Raw genomic sequence first — 15,765 nt, 5'->3', positions numbered from 1 at the left:
TGTGCAAAAAGATTTCCTTTGTGGATGGTTCTTGGAAAGCAAGTTTTGCAAAGCTGTAGTCGAAAACAGAACTAGGCAAAGGCGGCTTCTGCTGCTGCTGCCGCCTCTTCTTCTTCTTCTTCTTTTTTTTTTTTGCATTTCATTTGAAACCTTGATGCAGGTTTCTCAGTGGGGTGTCCTAAATTAAACTCCTGGAAGGTAGTCCCCAAAAGAAAATATCTTTTGACTCTTAGTATCTAATATATATAATTTTGACTCTGAGTATATTTTAATCCTATTTCAAAGAATTATATCAAGAGAAAAAAAAAACAAAGAAATGATGACAGAAAATGGGTTCACAAGGTACTGTGTGTTGCGGTTCCATGGCTACCTAATGCTTCATTTTTAACCGTAATGTTCCAAATCATCTGACCAGCCTGGGCAACAGGCAGTCCACTCTGTCCCAGCGCCCCCTCTTCCCCTCCGAAGTAGGGCAGGTTTGAGATGGAGTACTGTTTTCATCAGCAGTATGTGACCCATGTCTCAGATATGTAAGGAGCGTCTCTGAGGAGGACCACACACATAAACAGACAGTCCTGGACACGATACCATGATACCCAGTGCTCTTAGAGCAGGGAGAGGGGAGCCAGGGAGCCCAAGACTTGGTGGCTGTTAGAACAGGCTGCCAGAGCCAAGGGGTCTCCTTCATGGACAGTTTCTTCAAAGCAGGTTGTATTCTCTTCGGGTCCTCCTAATACGTCTAAAGGATCTTGCTGCCAGCTTGTCCATGCCACTAACATTTGAGTGTTTCCTGTGTCAGGGTTCGGGAATCAGAAATGACACAGCCCCTGCCTTGGAAAAGTTCAGTCAAGCAGGACAGAGAAATCAGTCGACAGATAAATTGCAAAACAGAGTAGTAAATATAATAGAGGCAAGGGCAAACTGCTAAAGAAGTAGAAAGCGGAGGACACGAAGTCGGTTGATGGAAACTGGAGAAAGCTTTGCCAAAGAGGTTCCTTTTTTGTTGGGTTGTGGAGGTTGAATAGGAGTTTGCCTTGACAAAGAAGAATGAGAAGGAGGGGAGGTAAAAATGAAGGGAAAGAGCATTCCAGGCCAAGGGGAAAGGACTGAAAGCATGGAATCTTGAAATGTCCCTTGGCTCAGAAAAGTCTTTAAAATTCCACAGATGGTTCTGTTTCAAAATCATATTTAATTTGAAATTTACATCCACAGGGAACAATAATGATCCTATCTCTAGATAATGGATAGATCTGTTTGTGTAAAATATGCATCTGCTTGTTTCTTGGTTCGTACTTACTTTTCAACGTGCTGTCACCTACTATCTCCTTGGAACGTGGATGTAAATATACAAGGCCTCACTCTTGGGGTCTGTGTCTGGGGCAGTGAGGGCTTATCCAGCATCTAGCTTCACCTTTCACATTCTCTTGTCCTCTGAGCGGGTTAAGGGAGAGGATAGAGGAAGTGAGCCTGGGCTTTGGAGGACTAGCACCTTCTGCCACTTCCTAACTATGTGACCTTTGACAAGTTACTGAATTTTTGAGTCTACGTTTTCTTGTCTGTAAAATGGAGTTGATGATAGTGGTTATTTCACTCATTTGCCGTGAAGATTAAGTGAGGATTGGAACACTGCAAATGCCCACTGGAAGTGACTTGGGATAATGAAGATCATGACAGTGACGGCAGTATTGATAAAGAAGGGGGGCCTGTATTCTGGAGATAGGGAAATGGTGTGGAAGAGGGACTCCCCTCCTTGACATTAAATGCAGACATCTGAGGAACTCTGAACGCACGTGCGTGTGTGTATGGCTGTGCAGGTATGGTTACAGGCAAAAATATGCAGTTCATCCGCAAATGAATCTGGACACTTGTGTACACATTGATGACTGATTTGAAAAAGATACAATTTAATTTATCTACACAGAGGTTTATGATCATGTTCATAAATATCTGTGTATTTGTCACTATACCTAATTCCTGGAAATAGACTGTTGAGAAGATACGTGTGTGTGTGTGTGTGTGTGTATGAAATTAGTGAATTTACATGGCACACGATGAAAATGATAATATAGTGAGTTTCCGTTGAGCAAAAAAGCGGGGGAAAAAGCCATGTTCTCTCAGATGAGATATCACTCTTTCTTGCAGCACGTATTTTGTATGAATGTATGTAGCTGTTAAACCTGGTCCAAAACTTGGGGGACTGAGGATTAAATGAGGCCCCACCGACTTACCCAAAAGAAGTACAAATGCTCGCAACCAAAACACATGTTTATTTGTCCTAAAACAAGATCGAGAGGTCTGTTTTAGATGATTGCTATTTGACAGTGTGCCAAATGTCACAGAAACCTCGTTCTACCGTTAAGAAAGTGACTTTGAGGCGGGGAGATAAATCGCTTCGATCACAGTTCTATATGGTGTTCGAGAGCACTGCGCCGAGCTCACAAGGTCCTGACTGTGCGGACAGTGGGTGAGGGGTCTCGAATGTTCGCAGCGTCTCTATGCTCTGAAGTCCGTCTGGTGTCTCCACTTGGATGACAATAAACCCGTTATAAAAAAATCCCTAGCCTCAAAGACTTCTGCTGTACTGTGTATATCTAAAGCCCTTCAGGCGATGGCTTACTTTTGGGAGAAAAGTGTGCGCATTTCTGTTTAAACCTGGACCAGTCGGCACCAGCTCTAGCTCCGTCCCAACTCCTTGGCCGTAGATCTAATCTCTCCTCTGCACTTCGACCTTCACATGTGAGATCTAACCTTGCTTAGATCTGTCACTGATAACAGGGTTCCAGTGAGGTAATGCTTTGAAAAGTAAAGGATAACCCACAATATTAATGTGAGAAATACCAGTGGTCATAACAGTGGACTTGAAGCTGCCAGGACTCTGGATTAGCCTTGACCACGTAGAACTGTGGAATCTTGAACAACGACCTAACCTGTCTGCGTTTTGTTTTGTTTTGTTTTGTTTTGTTTTGTTTTGTTTTGTTTTCGGAGGGTGGTGGAGAGGGTAGAAAGGTAGAACGGACCATCTCGGGGCGCCTGGGTGGCACAGCGGTTAAGCGTCTGCCTTCGGCTCAGGGCGTGATCCCAGCGTTATGGGATCGAGCCCCACATCAGGCTCTTCCGCTAGGAGCCTGCTTCTTCCTCTCCCACTCCCTCTGCTTGTGTTTCTTCTCTCGCTGGCTGTCTCTCTCTGTGTCAAATAAATAAATAAAAAATCTTAAAAAAAAAAAAAAAAAGAACGGACCGTCTTGGTTGCTGCACTGTTTCTGATAGCGCAGGAAGGCCACATCCCGGCGATACTGGACTCGTCGTAGCACATCATCACTGTCGGCATCATTGCTTTATTCCAGACCGAGAAACTGATGTCTAAAATATAGATAGATTTTTGGCTAAAGGGAATAAGACAATATAGCAATGAAAGGAAGTGATGTCCTTTTGCCTAGGTAGTTTTTATGACCTAGAATTTTATGGATTGGGAATTTCTGCTTTAGAATTTTCCAAGGGTACTTCGTTGATTCACTGGCCATACAGCTATGGGTATGGATTCTGCCTACACCTGGATACCCAGGGTATTCCAGGATTAAGCTTTCTGCGACTTAACTCTCTCAGTATTGGTCTTTTAGGTAGGTGTAGACTGGGGCTGCTTTCCAGAGCAGTGCCTTGCTCTGAGCCCCGTATGCTCAGCTATGGAAAGTATGTATGACTTCCTCCAGAGTATGGGTGTAAATCCAGCCACAGATGCTCTCAAAATACCACAGAGTCCTTTTTTTTTTTTTTAAGATTTTATTTATTTGAGAAAGAGAGAGAGAGAGCGAGCACAAGAGGGAGGAGGAGGGTCAGAGGGAGAAGCAGACTCCCCGCTGAGCGGGGAGCCTGACGTGGGGCTCGATCCTGGGTCTCCAGGATCATGACCTCAGCTGAAAGCAGACGTTTAACCGACTGAGCCACCCAGGCCCCCCAATATCTCAGAGTCTTAAAACAGGAGGAAGACCCAGAGATTAGATTTGGGCCTTCAGACAGTAACCACCCAGGGCAGCAGGTTAAGGGGCTCTTCTGTGTGCTCTACAGCATTGCTTCTTAAACGTAAGTGGTCATTACATCACTCAGAACACTTAGTACCATTCAGATTATTAGGCTCCACTCTGGAGATTCAAATTCACCAGGTCTGCGAGGGTCCAAGAATTTGCATTTCTCACCATTTCTTCATCAGTGCTAATGCTGCTGGTCCGCATTTTGAGAGCCAATATTCTATAGATCTTCTTTCTTCCTTTGTAGCCCTCATCACCAGAAGATGAGGGTGAGGCTCCATTCTGTTGGTCAGGACATGTGATGGAGAACATCGTGGCTCTTCGGCAGTGAATAAGGCCCAGGCCACATTGTAGTTCCTCGCCACGGCCGCTGACCCCATGCATGGGAGCAAGATAGACTTGTAACTTCCTACCCATTCCTGAGGTTGCATCTTCTTTCAAATTAGAAGGTCATCTAGTTCAGTGGCTTCCAAAAGGCAGTGAGAACTAGTGCTAGGCTTGCATAAGCAAACCCAAGGAACGTGTTAAAAATATAAATTCCTTGCCCCTGCCCTGGGATATTTTGAGTCAATGAATCTGGGATAAGGCCTAGAGACCTGTGTTTTTAACAATCTCCCCTGATGATTCAATCCACTTCAAAGTTGTCTATCTACAGGCCTTGAATATTTCTTTCCATGGTCACACACGGCACATTCTAGTAATACACAGCTCTTTTGAGTATCTTTGCCCCAAAATCAGACTGTATCCTTAGAGAAGGGATTAGCAACCTTTTAGAAGGAGCATTCCACTGTTTTTTTCTTTAGTTTTTCCTCATCAGAGATGGCAATGGTGGTGGAATGGCCAGGGGTTCAGCCCCCTCCCCCCCAAAGGCCCTCAGGGACACTGGGTTCTTCAAAGAAGCACCATTCCTGGTATGTTTAGAAGTAACTGTGTGCACACAGACAACCTGGCCCCGTCGGCACTATAATGAGTGCGATTGCCCCAGTTTGGGATCCTCAGAAAGAGGGGAGGGTCCTTGCGTAAGCTCATGGATGAGTTCAGTCGTTCCCTCACCCGACATACAGTCACCGGGTATCTGCTGCGGGTCAGACACAGAGGTGTGCTCTCAGGGTAAAAAGAGAAGCAAGAAACAGTTCTTGCGCTCAGGAGTCCACACTTCCAAATCTCAACTTCAGTTGCTGAGATGTATGCTATTATCTGTTATATCTCCTTGGGCATCTGTGCTGATACACACACACACACACACACACACACCCCTTCTTCGGCACAGAAACTCATTTGGCACAGGTGCCCAGGGATTGCCAACCATCTTACATGCACACAGCCTTAAAACAAGAAGACAATGTCCACTTTAAGAGTTCCTAACTCTAACATCATCTGCACAATTTTATTTTAGTTTGCAGATCACACAGTTTCCTTCCAAAATTTTTCTTTATGCCGTTGTTGTTCTGGAGTTGGTTCACAGTCCATTGGAGGAAAAAAATGGCATTTATTCTGTTATTTGGAGAGGAAAATTCCTCGCTTTAAGGAGGTATAGACACTAATATTCATTTAAAAATCTAATGTCTAGGGATGCCTGGGTGGCTCAGTCGGTTAAGCATCTGCCTTCGGCTCAGGTCATGATCCTGGAGTCCCGGGATCAAGTCCTGCATCGGCCTTCCTGCTCAGCGGGGAGTCTGCTTCTCCCTCTGCCCCTCACCCTGCTCTCATGCTCTCTCTCACACTTTCTCTCTCTCTCTCTCTCTCAAATAAGTAAATAAAATCTTAAAAAAGTAAAAAATCTAATGTCTAATATCTACTTATTATAAAAACGGGCACATTTTTCTTTACAATTATCTGTTACACTGAATCCAAATTCAAATATTTTACAACACTTACCTAAAATGGACTGCTTTATGCTAAAATTCATGTAATGCTCCTGCCTTCTCCAGTTTAAGTCAGTCATCAAAAGATGCTCCATCTAGCCATATTTTTTTTTCTTGCGCTAAATAGTTTGAAGGTGTTACCAGCCCTCTTTGCTTTTAAGCAAGAGAAAATGCACTGTGGAAATGCTGTCTCTCATTTTTAAGGTCATTGATTGGGTGAAAAAGGCAAATGCCTTCTTCTTCTTCTTCTTCTTTTTTTTATTTGGTTGAACTTCCTTTAATTAAGCAATTAACCTTTTAAAATAAGTGTATTCAAAAATCTATCAAAAAGAGCTAAATGAGATTTTAACAAAATCCTGACAATTTCAGCTTAAACATATACACAGAAACCATATGTGCTTCGGAAGAAATATATACACACAGGCATTGTTTACAGTGTGTGTTTTTATATTTGGAAGACATTGAAGGAAGAGCCATTCCATACATACATTATCTGCAGTGTACGTCCAGATAGCCCACATAGATTTTACATTAAGAGACAAAGATATCTTTATCCATGGTGGGTAGACAGACAGACTGACCGACTTCAAACTTGGACTTGCAGCGTAGATTTTTTTTTTTTTCTTCCTCATCTCCGGGTACTGCTTTTCAAAATTGCCTCGGGCTACAGAACAGCACCTCAGATCCCCAAGGCCCACTGCCTGGCTCCTAATAGCCACTCTCCATCTGTGTCACATGAACAGCTGATGAGATCGCTCCAGTGTCTGTATTTTGGAGAGCACATCCACCCAGGTTAAAATGCCGGGGTTGCCAAGGAGCAGTCAGAAGCCATTAGTGTGGGTGAGAATTTGCCTTGCAGCAGTTCCTTGGCATAGTGGGAAGCGTGTACACGTGTCCCTGCTCGAGCGTGTGTGTGTGTGTGTGTGTGTGTCTCCTTGTGCAAGAGACCCCTCGTATACGTGGGTGTATAGGGAGGGTAGACAGATGAAGACTAACCTCTGTAGATCCAGTACTCATAAGTCAAATGCCTTTTGTTTCCCTGGACTCTGATTAGTTCTTTGACTATTTGGGGTCCTTTTGACTCACTCTTTTTTTTTTTTTTTTTTTTTATCATAACAGACGGCAAAGAAAAAGAGAACAGCAACTTTGGGGTCATGCTCTAGCGTTTGGGCAGATGGAAGGGAGCTGCTTTGCCTTGGGGCAGGGTGGTTGTAATGAAGTGGCCTGTCAGTCTGTAAATAGTGAGGGTCATCTCTTCCATGTGATGGAGGGTATCACATTGCAGTGAAAATGGAAATGTCAATAAAATTAATCTGCCGGCTCTTTGCTGTGGCTTTTCTGCTTCTCTGGTCAAAGAAGGTTGAGGGTTTTTTGGTGAGAAAGGAAAAGAACAGGTATTGGGAAACCCACGGAGTAGACACAGAAGTTGGAAGGTGAGGGGCCCCATGGGCAGGCCGTCTTGGGGTAGCCCAGTGCAAGAGAAAGGAACGGGGCTGGGAACGAGCTGGTGGATCTGTAGCATTCCCGGCAAGCTGTGGAGTGTCTAGCTCAGGCTACATTGAGCACAGAGTTTATTGTTTTAGGCTTTCTTGGACAAGGTTTTTACTTAGCATGGGATTTATGGCATTTACTGCTAATGAATGTCTATTCTTAAATTACAAAAACCCCCATCTCAGCGCAATTCCCAGATGTCCTTCCAGGACCCCAGCTTCTTAAACACCAGCAGGGAGCATAAACTCTCCACTTCTCTGTTTTCCTCTTTCGTGTGGCTCCAGGCTAATGATGTGCAAGGAAAACACAGCCATCTATAAAGCCCCAGTGCTGTCCCCGTATTCTTCATTTATTTTGCATTTGATTATGCCACAAGTCGGATCTTGTTTCTTTCCTTTTTTTAAAGTTATTAGTTCAAATATTAATGTAGGGATGTGGCATATATTGCTGCTCTTGATTGATGCCTTCCCAAAAACAGGAAGACGTGCTCGTATGAATTTTAAGAAAGTAGGGGTCCTGCAATGCCTTGCCAGAAGAGTTTTTCAGATACATAATTTAGATGCCCTCCAGGCAGGCTTTCAAGGCATTTTTGCTGGAGGGCAAGAAAAAATAACTATGACTGTTAAAAGTAAATGATTTTTGCTAATGCACAATTAATGCCAGAGAAAAGCACAGAAGAGGAAGATGTTGATAGAAACTTCTGATTAAGTGAGCACCCTACCTTCATGTATATTTTTTTTTTAATGATAATGATCATGATCAGTGGTGCAGAGAGCTAAAAGTTTTCACGTCATGCAAATGCTGAGTGCAGGGTCATCTGAGGAGTGTGTGAATGTGCGTGCTTAGGAGGTGACAGTCCTAGGAGGGGCTGAGCAGGCAGTGTGTTATGTGCAATGAACAGTGACACAGTTACTGTCACCTATGCAGGCAGCCTAGAATATATAGACTACAGAACATTTAACTTGATTACCCTTCAGTATGTGTTCACTATGGGCATGGGGTTGCATTTTCACTGAATGGGTTTTCTGATGGCGGTTTTCCCACATTGGATTCCATAATTGACAAAGAGCTACTGCACTGTGTCAAGCGCACAATTATAATTGAATTAATGATATGGGCGAGTGTGAGACACACAAAATTAACATTTGAAGAGGCCTGGTGTAATTTTGTCTTTTACATATTTGTGTCTCCAATTATACTTTAATGAAAGAGAATATACCCGCTTAATGGATTTCTTTCAACAAGCTTAGCTGAGCTCGTCATTAGCCGCGCATTGTTGTTGGCACCCTTTCTGTGTTGTCTCTAATGTATTTTCATTTTTCTTCTACCAGGGGATGGTTTAGACAACAGTGTAGCTTCACCTGGCACAGGGGACGATGACGATCCGGACAAGGACAAAAAACGCCAGAAGAAAAGAGGCATTTTCCCCAAAGTAGCAACAAATATCATGAGAGCATGGCTCTTCCAGCATCTCACAGTAAGTCAAGATGAAAGAGGAAGTTTTGTTTTGCCTGCTGCTAGCATAGTATACAGGTTGATACAGATTTGTTAAAAAATAAGGTGCCTGTTTTCCCTTTCTTGTGATCTGATGACTAACGGAGCAGCGAAGGTTTTGCCAACTGTCACTACCCACAGAACACCCTCGGGAAAGGAGGACATTTTTGTTTTAATAGGCCAGGAATGGACATTTTCAAAATGGTCTAGAGCCCTACACAGCATGTGTAAGTAAATTTGTTATTTATGGTAAAAGGTATGAGAGCGATTTCAGATAACGCCACCGCGACCAAGGGAAATGGCTGTAAGGAGCTCAGGAATCAGGAAGGCTGCTGATTGCGTCTTAGCGAAAGCCACCTCCTCCAGGAGGGGGAAAAGCAGTGCCTTGCCCGGTGCATGTCCATCCGAGCTCATGGTATCAGCGCCTCTACCCTCTGGAGCCGCGTGCAAACATGGCCCGTGTTTCTGGGACAAACACAGAAGGGTTCTGGGTGCTATAGCGCCTTCATCTGTAGGGTGGAGAGTAAAGATTCTTTTTCAGCTGTTCAAGTCCATTTTCTTACAAGCTCACCCTGTTCACTTCTGGGAAAAGATCAACTATGCAACATTTTTAAAGTAACAGTGTATCTTTTACCCTCCTGTTTGCATTTGGTTGGTGTATACCTTGACTCTAAGACTCTGGTGACCAAAAAAAATAGGTATATGTATATATATTGTACACATATGTATAATATACATATGTGTATAATATATATATATATTTATAAAATATTGTTACGGAGGAACCAGGCACTCATATTCTACTGTTCATTTGGAAATTCTGGGAAAACGGTAAAGGTGTCAGAGGCAGTTGCTTGCTATGATATTGTTTTCAGGCCATTCTCTTTAGGCTAATGCTTAAAAATAGAGGAGCCCACTGAAAGCTGAAGTTCTTCTTTGATTATCCAACTTGTGTGTTGCCATGCTGAATGACATTAGTTACAGTGTCATGGGTCCAGGACAAGGTTCCACTTTTATTTATGGTCGTGGCCGCCGCTCTGCTCTTGCAGCGGAGCTGCAAAGGGCAAGGGGTGGAGTGGTGGGGGGGGGGGGGCGGAGTGATAAATTCACATTCCTAAATCGGCCATTTTGATGTAAGGACATTAGTAGCAAACTAAGGTGTATCGATCTGGCCCGTGGTGTCAGGATTAGCTGGGAGAACCAACGAGGCTGCCCGGGCAGTGGTTATTCTTGCCTTGCGGCTATGGCCATTTCAAAGGTCAGGGCCCTGCACTGACTCGGCTCAGAGGAATTAGACAGAACATGCGGTCTCTGGGCTGATTACTTAACCAAAGACAAAATAATGAGTCCTAAGCAAATACTGACTAATTGAAAGGGCTGTAAATCCATTACATATTGGTCAGGGATAATCAGGAGTATTTAATCACCTTTATCTATTCAGGAGCACTGAAGCTGCAACAGCAAAGCCCTGAACCTTGCCATGTGGCTATTATTCTCATCATTATCAAAATTACTTCACAGCTGTTCTTTGCTACATCACCTCAGCTGGAGATTTACTAACCTGTAAAATGTTTTTAATTTGGAAGTCGAGTGAGTGTGAGGGGAGGGGCTTCTCGGTTTTTTAAACGGAAGGTTTGTTTGGTTAGAGTAGCAAGTTAGAAAGGCAGGGTAGGGGCGCACGGAGGCGCACGGCCTGCTCCCTGAGAGCTCACCTGTTCGGCTTCCTCCCTCCGTCTTCCTTCATGCTCAGCCCTTCTCGCCAAAAAGAAAGATCTCAACGGTGGCTTTGCAGGCAAACATCTCCATGTATTTGCAATCCCTCAGTAATCAAAGTCAACATCCCAGAATAGCCAAACCTGGGAGAATTCAGCTGCTCTGTTTACAAATGAGGAAACTGAGACCCAGGAAGGGAAGTGATTAACTCAAGGTCAAGCTGCGACCAGGACCCAGCCTTCCCTGTCCCCAGCACTGTGCTTTTTCCACCACATTATGATGACTTTGCTAACACCGTTATCCCCTCTACCGGTGGCGTGCAAATCTCGCACGACCTCTGCCATCAATACGCTTGGCGTCAAAGGGGGGAAATAGGGAGAAGCCAAGGGCCGTTTTCTGTATTTGTTTTTAAAGCTTCCAGCTCCCCCAGTCTCTCTGAGTAGAGAAGGCTTTCTTTGCACCTTTCTCTTCACGCCGACTCTGTCCTTCACCAGCCATATTCTGGGCCTTGAGCCTCCAGTGTTAGTGTCCGGCACCCTTGCTGGACCTCCCGCCTTGTCCTGTCGGTACCTTATCTCCCACGTCCCTGCCCTGGGCTGAACCCACGGGGCACTGTGGCCACTGGTGAAAAATTGTGGGTGGCCAGGGGTTGCTCGGCACTCCTTGTGGCTTTGCTGTGCTGGGGGCTACAAATCGACCACAGCACCTTGTCCCCGCCCCGAGAGTGCATTCATCTGGTTAGAGGAACTCAAGACTTGGTGCAGAATTCTATGGCCGGCTGAAAATTTTCTCTAATGCCTGTCCTTGGAGTGGGGAGAGAAGAATCAAAGAGTCTCAGCCAGGCAGTAGGGAAACCGGCCTTCGGAGGTCAGCACGCCCCTGTACTGGCTGAACCTCAGTTAAGCCCATTAAGTTCTCTGGACCTTCCGTTGCCCCATTTGTGCCCCTGTGGGACACAATGTAGGTTCTCCACACTGCAGGCTCTTTTCCCGCACCCACAGCACCGGGTTCACCTCAGGAGCACGTAGCCAGAGTCCTGTTCTATCCCAGCCTCTGGTCATCCTTGCCTCCCTGTCCCCCTTTCTTTTTTACTCTCTGCTAAGTGCTTTATTTTTCTCCTCCCCATGACCTTCTTTCACAACATGCCCCTTTCATTGCTTTCTCCCACTGGCTTTGTCTCCCAGTCTTTCCCTCTGCTCCCCTCCCTTGCCCTTTCTGCACCTCCCTTGTATCATAAGGAAATTCTCCCTGGCTGGCTTTCTCTTTGAAAAAAAATGTTCCCTCTTTATCCAGCTCTCACCCCAACTGCAGAGAAGAGGTTCAGTCACTTTGATGAGGATGGTCCTGTACAACTTTTACTTTCCAATCTTTAATGAGCTGAAAGATTTACTCAGCTATAATTCCGAGCTCAGAAACCAAGAATAGAGACCCCTAACTAGCGACATGTTAATTTAGACTTTTCTTACATGCACTAACGGGCATGAGGAAGTCCTTGGAAATAGAGATGCCCACTATATTTTTCTGTCACTTAATTAATTTCAACTTTCAAAGTGAAATGTTGGCTCTAGCTCACTGAAAATAGATGTAGTCTAAATTATTATTTCATGTAAATTTCTTCACAAGCACATGATCCAATGTGCATTCCTCCATTCTTAGTCTCTTTAACATTATTTCAAACCGATTTGTTCCCTTTTGTGCAGTATGACCTGTTCTTGTATTACAATAATCCCCGATGTACCCTTTTTTCTTTCTTTTTTTAGAAAGAAGCTAATTGAATTATCTCATTATTTTAATTTGTTAAGCAAATGTATTTTGCATCTCAGGATGTGTCCTTAAAGAAGGGGGCTGCTGAGGCTTTGCCCCCTGAATGGGCCATTGGCCCATTTTGACATTCATGCATTCATTAACTAGCAGAACATAAAAGAACTCTGGTTGTATTTTTTTTTCCAAACACCCAACCAGCATGGAGCAACTTTTTCCAATAAGCCACAGGGGTCTCTCTACATATGTTCTCAACTGCAAGCTATTGTCACCTATTCTGAATACCTCAAAAGGCCCAGAGAAAAAAGAAGCCCACCTCAACAAAGGCCAACTGTAGCAATTGTTAAGTCTTAGTCTCAATATGACAAAAATCATTAACCTTCAGTTTTCTTGGAAGCACAAGTTCCACTACAACTGTAACAGTTAAAACAATCTCAAATTCCTGTGCACCACCAACTTTAGGGAAAAAGGTAATACCCTTGCAGCTGATTGATTATATTGAAGGAAATATTTAAACTAAATCCAAAGTGGCATTAAAAAAAAAAAAAAACAACTATTGGATGAATTGAGGAATTTCCATATTCAGAGTCAAGCACTTTGAATTTAAATTTAATCTGAGGCTAGATAATTCATTTCTGGTTTCTAACTACGAATTTCCTAAGTGTCTTTTGAAAATCCCCTTTAGAAAACTCATAATAACTTTTAAAAAATAAACCCATATATATATACATATATGTTTCTAAATTATGTATATATTTAGAAATTCACCTCCCAGAAATATTCTATATATGATTACCCCCTCTTTTACTGGTTGATGGCTCTGCCTGTCTTCTCAGACTAAGAAATCTAGTGAAGATTGAAGAAAGAATCTGTTGGAAATGTATGTGCTTTTGCTGGAAAGTACCCAATGGCAAAAGAACTTAGGGAAATCCTAGGGAAGTATATTCCTTTCACTAACACATGGAGATTATGGTATCATAAAAGCCTGCCATTACAACTGTTTTTATTTGACTTCAAAGATAGTTAAAGAAAGAAACAGCAAGAAATAATACCGGGGCTAACGGTTTATTCATAACCGTGAAACACTCCTCCACGCCAAGAAGCCCTTAGTGTGCTCAATTAGGCTCTCAGGCACCTCCACTTGCCACCTTCGAGAGTTTTCTAGTTGTGCTGCGAAGAATGTATTTGATCATGGAATGAAAACAGGAAGTGCTCATACACAAAGACGCCCCTTGCTCATACCCGTCTCTAACTAAAGGTTTTCTTATTTGAAAACACGGGGCTCAAGCTCGCACTTAGGGGATGTGGGACTTCTTTCAAAGATATGTGTGCAGAATCAGAAGCAAATTTACTTTAAAGTGATGTCCTATCATGCAGCCTTCTTGAAACTGCAGGTTCTAAAAACTGTGTGCCCTTTGTTCCTGGTGAGATGCTTTGTCCCCCTCTGGACCTCTGCTGATGGTGAGGGAGAGTGATGAAGCCTGCCGTTCACACGTTCAGTTGTTTGGCTCCTTGTCTATTAGAGATTGTTTTATAGGATTTTGTAAGGGTCTCCGGTAAGAAACATGAGTTTTACAGTTTATCATCCTGCAGAGACCATGTACCCAAGTTATGAGTAAATACAGCTCCATGTTCCCGCAGAGGAACACATATCTCTTCTCCAGTGAGCTCATCGAGATCATATGACAGTCAACTTAGTCATCTCAGATTTTTCTACTGTACCCACACAGAGGCACGCACATACACGCGCGAGACAGACAGGCAGACACAGACTGTTTTGCCTTGGAACTAGTTTCTTCCTCTTGTGTAGAGCTGGATGGCTTCTTTTCGTAAGTGAGGTGATGCAGTGTCGAAGTAAGAGCTCAGGGCCTGGCTGTCTGACTGGGGGGGTTAGGTGAGTCCTCCTTGAAGGGAAGCACGAAGTGTCCTTTTGTGGGGCTCTCCAGGCATAGGGTTCTACCAGTGTCGTGACTATCAGTTATTCATTATCGGGGGCAAAGCAAAACAAGACACAGGGCCGGGAACCTGCACGTGGTAGAGTTGTGGTTTTGAGCAGCTATCCTCTCTGAGCCTCCTCTTCCATATCCGTAGAGTAGGGATAATTCTAGAACCAACTTAGAAGGGTTGTTGCAGGGGTTGCGTGAGATACTGTAAAGCACTCAACACTATGCCTGGCTCTTAGAATAAGGACATAGTATGATTCTTATTTTGATCTAGCTGAGTGGCCAGGGGGAGGCTTTGACCAGCGGAACTGGGCAGCCGAAAGTAACCACTTGCTTGTGCGGTCTGTGTGAGCTGGGGAGATCAGGTTTTCCCAAACAGGTCCCAAATGCGCCTCAGTAGGAGAGAACGTCATCTAAATCGTGCCTTCTGGAGCCATATAAACATCTGATGGCTGCTCACTTATGCTAAGTGATAGCATCCAAGGGTCCTGGTGCCAATGGAAAGCCAGAGTATGCTGGTGAGCCCTCTGGGGTAGGGTGGGAGGTGAAGAAGAAACCGGTTATGGAATAGCTCAGAATACCTCAGCCGGGGCCTACTTTTGATAGAGAATGTTCCCTATCACTGTAAGACGTCCAGTATGTGAACAGAATCTGCAGTCTCCAGCTTCCTCAGAGTGTTAAAGTCCAGGCTCCCTGACAGACAGCATGCTTTTTGGGTTTTTGTTTTTGTTTTTTTTTTTTTAAAGGGGTCACTGAATGTGAAATTAGAAGACTGGGTTTGAGCTCTGTGATCTTGGGTAAGTTAGTCAACCTCTGAACCTATTTCCTTATTGAAAAATTAAAATAGTAAATATGTGCCCTACTTAGCTGGTTGGTTGCTATCTCGGATGATGTAACCAGCGTGTGACTGGGATGCGGTGTACGAATGTTGAGTGTTTTGGTTTTTTGGTTGCGTGCTTGGGTTTCCAGCTGCCTGAGCTCTTGCAGTACCCCAGGAGATCAGCCGGGGTGAGAGACACCGCGCTGCCAGCCTCGTTCATCTCTACCCCGGGTTCTCCACCTGTTCAGGCCACAGGGGTATCCATGGAGACTCTGACCGTGCCTATCATGGGATCTCTTTCTAAGGGCCTTGAGTAGTTAACTGAATCAGTATTCCATGGACGTTAGTTGTTTCTACTTGAAAATTAGTGCCTTTATGATTCTGAGATGATCTACTTAATACCAATTGCTATAGGCCAAATGAATACCAAGTATAAAATGCTGGACTGACTTAGGACGTGAGAGATGGCCTCTCTCACATTCGGAGATCTAGATGAGCCCTGCTGGGCAGGGGAATCTGCATGTGCAAATGCATGTGCAGAACGCACAGCTGGAAAACACCAGCAGAGAGGACGTCCCACAAACACGCAGCGCACTGAGGCCGCCCCTCGCTGCAGCCCTTGCGTTGTTTTTCTGCTTGCCAGGAGAAAACATCTG

At 44.2% G+C, this 15,765-nt stretch overlaps 1 protein-coding gene across 9 annotated transcripts in view; it reads left to right on the top strand.

Moving 5' to 3' along the window:
* MEIS2 (Meis homeobox 2) overlaps nucleotides 1-15,765 on the top strand; it is a 203,502-nt gene that overhangs the window by 54,498 nt on the left and 133,239 nt on the right. For all 9 annotated transcript variants that reach the window (XM_057306145.1, XM_026480057.4, XM_057306147.1 and 6 more), the window contains exon 8: nucleotides 8,710-8,855. In XM_057306145.1, the coding sequence (XP_057162128.1) occupies nucleotides 8,710-8,855 (146 nt within the window). The remainder of the gene's footprint in view (nucleotides 1-8,709; nucleotides 8,856-15,765) is intronic.

The sequence above is a fragment of the Ursus arctos genome, unplaced genomic scaffold, assembly GCF_023065955.2.
Source record: "Ursus arctos isolate Adak ecotype North America unplaced genomic scaffold, UrsArc2.0 scaffold_36, whole genome shotgun sequence".
NCBI lineage: Eukaryota > Metazoa > Chordata > Mammalia > Carnivora > Ursidae > Ursus > Ursus arctos.
Note: the sequence above shows the minus strand (reverse complement) of the source record. Positions and strands in the feature narration are given on the sequence as shown.